This window comes from Trichinella spiralis (genome assembly GCF_000181795.1).
Source record: "Trichinella spiralis strain ISS 195 chromosome Unknown Scfld2, whole genome shotgun sequence".
In the NCBI taxonomy this organism is placed as follows: Eukaryota; Metazoa; Nematoda; class Enoplea; order Trichinellida; family Trichinellidae; genus Trichinella; species Trichinella spiralis.
This window is the reverse complement of record NW_003526941.1, coordinates 3,807,348-3,814,165: the sequence shown is the minus strand read 5'-3', so window position 1 is coordinate 3,814,165 and position 6,818 is coordinate 3,807,348. Positions and strand designations below refer to the sequence as shown.

At 41.6% G+C, this 6,818-nt stretch overlaps 1 protein-coding gene across 1 annotated transcript; it reads right to left on the bottom strand.

Annotated features, from left to right (window-relative positions):
• Positions 1-5,210: 5,210 nt before the first annotated feature.
• Positions 5,211-6,184, bottom strand: Tsp_03325 (hypothetical protein). Its single transcript, XM_003379621.1, has 5 exons — positions 6,174-6,184; positions 5,996-6,114; positions 5,823-5,975; positions 5,496-5,665; positions 5,211-5,324 (listed from the first exon to the last, which is right to left on the bottom strand). The coding sequence occupies exons 1-5, from the start codon at positions 6,182-6,184 to the stop codon at positions 5,211-5,213; spliced, it is 567 nt and encodes a 188-aa protein (XP_003379669.1).
• Positions 6,185-6,818: the final 634 nt, after the last annotated feature.

The window sequence follows — 6,818 nt, the reverse complement described above, 5'->3', positions numbered from 1 at the left end:
ATACATGTCAAACAGTTGCACATTGTAATTTGTATTTTACTAATTTTTGGAAAATTTATCGTTGAGAAAATGATTCTCTTTCTGACATAAACTCTTATTTATTGCTGTTGTTATTCTTGGCCTTTTCTTCCTTTTAATTCACTCCTCATTCATTTCAGCTTCTTGTTTCTTTCTTTCTTTCTTTTGATAATTGATGTGCATGATGCGCATTTTTGAATTTTTCTTATTTTGGATATTTTGTTCACTGAACACAATTTTATGAATAATTTTTTTCTTGCAATTCAAATAAAATATAATTATAGAAGGTACATGGTAATTTTGTATTGCTTTATATTTTATGTTGTTGTTGCTGTTGTTGTAGAGTCAAGCGATGCGCATCGTGCGAACAATCGGGCAAGCGTTTGAAGTCTGCCACAAGATCAACATGGAACAATGCGAAGAAATGGACGAATTGGATGAAGAAGCATGTCAAGATGCTGCCGCTGTTGGCGCGTCATCAGAGCGACATCCTCCTGTTGAGTCGACCGCAGACAAAGGTTTTACACTACGCCTTTGGCATTCTTTCTTCCATTTATTATTTTCGGATAACTAACGTTTCGCCTTCTAGTGAAATTTGAGCTTCCCGAGCCACCGCAGGCTTCCAGGCTTGCCATGTTTGAAAACAAGGATAAGCCGGAAACGTCAGGTATATTGAAAATGGTGGAATCCAAAGCTCAATCCAATGGGAAACCAAAACAGCCGCAGCAACAGCCGACCACAACTTCCGCTTGCGCAGAATCTACTACGACCGTTCCCAGTGCAAATCCGTTAGCATCGGTATGACAATATATATATATATATATATATATATATATATATATATATATATATATATATATATTGCATTTACAACAAACTTGTTTACAACTTTGTTTTTTTTCATTTTCTACTATAATAATGTTGTTCTGTTATAGTCGAACGTGACGACGGAGCAGAGCGGCTCGAGCGCCAGCAGCGGTGGTGTCTTGAAGCATGGTTCTACCCTGAGCGGCGGTGGCAACGCTGGAGAAAAACCACCATCTCTAACAACGCCTGGCTCTTCTCTCGCTGGCAGCAATCCACTGAATCTGCCTCCTTTGCCCAACTTGCAACCGCAGTATCGTGCAGTTGGCAATCCAGTTCCTGCTCAGATGACCAACGTTTTGCCTGACGGAAGCTGCTTGCCTGTGCCCCAGCTGGCCGCCACCAATACCACCACTACTATTCATGGTCCGTGCACGTCGTTTCCTTTCAGTCAAACTTGGTCCGGCTCTTTGCCAATAGCTGCTGCTTGGTCGCAGTACAGCAGTCTTGGCCGTGAATCGGCAGATCTTCTCAGTCCACTCAGTCCGACGCCGTCGGTGCGCGGTCTGTTTCCATTCAACATCTCCTCGCCGCCTTCATTCCTGTACAGTGGCAGCGTGCCTCCGGTACAGCAACTGTACGCCAATCCGGCCGGATTTTTCTCGCCTGATCGTATCGCCAGTCCACTTCCACCACCTCCTGCCGTTACCACCGTTGTCAGCGATCAAACTGGCGTCGGTATTGGTTCAAGCAACAACAGTACCACTGCGTCGAATGTTACAACCCTGAGCCGAGCGGTTGACAATTACAATTTGACACTGCTCCGTGCCCAACTTGAACAAGCCCAACAACAAGCCCAGGTTTGTGCAATTTTTTTTCTTTTTATAGACAGTGGCTTCGCTTTTTGTTTTTCATTTTATTGCAAGCAGAATAATATTCGATTCGGTTTGCTTTCTGCATTTTCAGGTCGCTATAGCTCAAGTTAATTTATTACGAGACCAACTTTCTGTGGAAACGACCGCCAGGCTCGAATCGCAGAGTAGAACACAACAGCTTTTGCTAGCCAACAAGGAGCTGATTGAGCAGGTACAGACGTTGGTCTCAAGGTTGCAGTTGTTGGAAACTCGAATTATGGGCATTCCATCAAATTCTGGCATTCCAATTCAACAAAAATGTTCTCTGCCTTCCAAAGGCACCCAACCAGCAGAAATGGAAGTACCACCGAATGGTTCTGCATCATCCTTATTGCAGAAGAGTATTATTGAAACTGCTGCGGCGATGAAGCAGCACTTGCAAATGCAACAGCAGCAGCAGCAGCAACAACAACAACAACAACACCATCATCATCCAACGCACAATACAGCAAACAAAGCAAAGACTGTCGCTGACGAACGAATGTCGCTGACTGATATGCGATTTTCGAGAAATGATTCCCTAGCACCGCTGGCTCCGAAATCAGTTCCAGGTAAAAATCCATTCCTTTTCAGTGCTGATATTCTTTTCATCTCTGTACAACATGATAAAATTTTCTATAAAGCAGACAGAAGTAGGAGAATTAGAGGCGAGGGGCAAGGGGAATGTTCTGTTTTCAAACATATTTATTTCTATCTATTAAAAGTTCACGTTAATTGATTTTTTATTCAAAATTGAATTAATTCACCAAAAATTGAAAATGAGCTTTTTGAAAACGAACTAATATTGCTGTTTTCCCACCTACAACCGGAGGTGATGTTCGAGTTCTACTCAGCTCTGTTTTGCTGATTCGATTATTGAAATGATTTTTCAGCAAATATCTTTTCTTATCATTACTGAAACACAGTTCAAATTCAATGATTATTCATTCCCTTTTACATCAGATTCATTAAAATGTCCACTACCTGATTTTTAGCGCAGTTGCTGATTGATTTAAAAATTCAAACGCATATTAAAAAAGCTAAATCTCATCAAATTTATTTAAACATTGTCTGCTTTGCATGATTTTTCTGATTCTTTTTTGAATGCATTTTTTAAAAATTTTCACCACAGCCAGCTTATTTGTGGTTGCTTTTTACAGGAGCGAGTTGTCAAGCAGTTGAAAATTTGCAATTGCCCGCCGCATCAGGCACAGAGACCAGTGGAGGAACAAGCGACACTGCCACGTCTGATTATAGTTCTTCCGATTTGGATATCACGGCAAAATATGCGGCTGCTTTGAGTGCCATGGCACAGCAGTATTCAGAAGGTATTCAAAGTCTCACTGGTATCACCAGTGGTGGTAGTGGTAGTGGTGTTGACGCTAGTGGTGCTGCTGGCGGTGGTAGCAGTGGTGGTGGTGTTGTCAGTGGTCATGGGGGGACGGCGCAGTCTGTAAAGTTTGGAAGTAAGAAAGAGTTGAACGTGTACGTCACCCCATCGATTTTGAATCCAGCTGAGGCAAACAGAGCGAAAGATGAACGGGAAAAGTCGCCAAGGTTGAGTCGGTCAGCCACGTTGGCCTCATTCGACCAGCGATATAAGAGTACATTGCACACATTGTCTTCGGGCTCTTTCCGTCAGCCCGTGGAAGTGGTCGCGGAACAACCGTGCGGTGGTGATGCTTCGCAGGTTCAAAACAGTCCTGCGCTGAGCAACAGAAATAGTCTGACCACGACGACGGAACCAGACGTTGTCAAAGTGAACAACAACCCTCGCGGTCGTGCGGCACTGAGCTCAGTCGCAGCAGTTGAGCAGCAGCAAACAGCAGCGCATGCTAATCCGATCCGAGGTGCCAAGCAGCAAGATAATTCTGCACCTTCTGTGAATCGAACTAGACATCCTGGAAAACTGTTGAAAAAGCAAATCACATCGGACAATTTGCTGACGGCTTTGCACAGGCCGGATCCGGGCGACGGTCACGGTCGGCCGGTTGTTGAGAACCATGTTGACGCTAACGAAGCGGCGTCGCTGCGACTCAGCGCTTTGCTTGGAGGTCCTAAGCTGAAAGCCAGACCCCAAGATCGGCGTAAAGCTCTTATCGACGGTCCAAATCTGCTTTCGAAACGTTTGAGCGATCCAAACGTGACCACGACCAGAACTGATTTGAATCGACTTCAAACGAAAAGCGGTAGCAGAGGAGGCGTCAGCGGTGACCAGACTGCTCAAGCGGCACAAGCATCTGCTCATGGGAACAGGTGAACTGGAAATCCATCCACATTTTGTTTAATTAATCATCTGTTGGGAAAAGTATTTATTATTATTTTTATTTTTTCACACGTTTTCAATTTTTTTCTTTCTTGAATTCACATTCACATGCATACTTACATACAGATATTTGTGTGTCTGCCTGTCTGTCTGTGTGTGTGTGTGTAGTATTTATTTGATCGGTACGATAAATCATCATCTCTGCTAAACACGCAGAAAATTGTTGTTTCCGTTTGAAGAGCGTTCGTGTCCAGTTGATGATTAATATTTGCCTGTTTACATCTGTGCGCACCCAAGCACACATTATTTTCATGAAAGAAAAAACGTTGTGTTTTGTGCATTGCTAAAATAAGTATGAAATTATCTAGTACAAAATGCGAATACAATTGACATGGTCCCACTTGGCAAGTCACGTCCAAAATGGCAAACGCAAAGCGTCATCCACTTGTTTTTTATATTTTTCTTATTTTTTTTATTTTAAATATTTACACTCTGACTTGTTGCAGAAAAACCATAACAAGATGGAAGGAACAGTATATGTAGTATTTCACCGTAAATGCATTCTGCTCCACCAGTATTGGAAAATATTTCACTTTTCTTTTACTTTGGCCCAAATATGGACACTGTTGGTGATTTATTTATTTTCTGTAACACTTATAAATTTGTTTTTAATTTTTCAAGCACCACCCCACTGCACATGCTGCATGTTGTTCTTCTGCTGGTCAAATATTCCAGCTTTCTTCTGGGGCTTTTCGAACAGGCAAAGCAAAATCTTAATCGGATGACTTTAACTGTATGTTCTGAACCGTCCAAGCGATAATTGGGAACTCTGGCGAAAATAACAAGTCCAATACCAACCACATTGTCTTCTCTGTCGACAGATAGATACATGTCCAACAATTCTTAGTTCCACTTCGTATTGTATTTTTTGTCAATAATATTATTGCACATGCTGTTAATCGACAATTCTTCCTCTTCTCCAGCGGTAATGGAAAAGTTCAACTGGCACTTGTTCTTCCATCACACAAATGCATTGAAAATCTAAAATTTGCTATTATTATGCAAAATATAATGTGCACAACAAGCGCAACTTTGATGCTACGCAACGAAAGATGTCTGCACTGTTCTTTTTTTTTCCTCAATTATGATGATCCATTCGTTTTTCTGTTGCTTATTTCGAAATTACAGAAACAAAGAATGCAATTTTCAATGTGAAGAAAAAACAGTAATTAAAATTCAAGAAGACCAAAACAACTACGATAGTGGAGCAGGGAAGTATTCAGCAAAAAGAGAGCAGCAGCAGCAGCAGCAGCAGTAGTGGAACGATCAAGCACGAAATCAAGCTAAACAATTCTGGATTTTGAAGAAGAAAAGAAAAAAAAGTATTGTTATCAGCATTGACAGCAGCAAACAGACCAAGCACTGAAATTGTAACCAACAACTAACATCAGCAGAAGCACTTCAAGCAAAAAATATTGGGAAAATAATTTTTTGCTTCAAAAACGTTCACAAACCAAACACTTGGTGCACTTTTTCACTATCCCAATTATGCGAGAAGGCTGAACAATTGGATAATAACTTCTGTCGACTTCAATAACAGCAAACCCTCCACTGACACAAGCGCAGTGCAACACTTCAACATCAGGCAGCTCAGAGGTGATTGCGAAAAAACCAAAATGGACATCTTGAGTCTTTTACACAATAACGGATTCAAGAAACAGATAGATATATTTCAATTACTGTCAACTGCTTCACTGTACAAATTGTACAGATGATGTACTGAATCAAAAAACAGCGACGAAAGTGTTGAAAAATTAGTAGATGTATTCAAGTTCAGATACCGATAGATTGTGGGAAACCATTTACATGTGGTACAACAACAGTCCGACTCCGTTTATCCAAACAATTACTATGCCAAATCATCAGGCTCAACAAAATTAGAACCACATCACCTATGACCAACAGTCGAACGATCAGCAGATCGAACAGTACAACTGCACTCTGTTACAATTACTCTCACATAATGGACAAAAAACACTGCAACACATTGGACGAATAGTTTGCAAAAAATAACCATCCTCTACTGCAGGACCATACAAACAGCCGAGACAACCAAATTGACTACTTGCTTTCCTACAATTTTAGCTAAGTACTTTGTCAATTAAGCATCATCGACTGTTCTACTCAGAAACACTAGCCGCATCAACGGAAACGAATGCTGATTCCCCCTTGTTAGACCCCCGTCACCGAGCTATTAGCATTACAGAATAAATACCTACATATCACGTACTACTGTAGCGTTATTAGAAATGCAACAAGTTTATACGGTGCATCGGGTTATTTCCTATTGCGGAGCAATACAGTTTTATCGTGCACCGCGTCCACTACTCCGCACGGCGGAGTTATTTGCTTTCTCGCAAAAATTTTGCATAATGCACGACGCCTACTACTGCGGACTGGGTTATTTCTTACGGCGGAGCAATTCAGTTTTATCGTGCACCGAGACCATTACTCCGCGGTAGGTTATTTTCCATTATATAGCAGTTCACTTTTATCAGGCACCGCTGTATCGGTTACTGCGGTCAACATTAGCTATTCGATTGTCCTGTGCTTGTATCATACACAATTCCGCTAGCAGCCGCCCAGAACTGTATCTACACTGTGTGGTATATTCAGATAGGTTGGTTATTTGCATGTTGTTAGTAGTCTGCTGTTGCTTTTCTTGCTTGACCAGATAACGTTGCGGTGTAGCTACAGTGTAGTGCAGTGCGGCGACTTCAGAATTGATCCGTCTTACTGAATGATGAGCACGAAGCATTATATAGAAGAAAGTGATC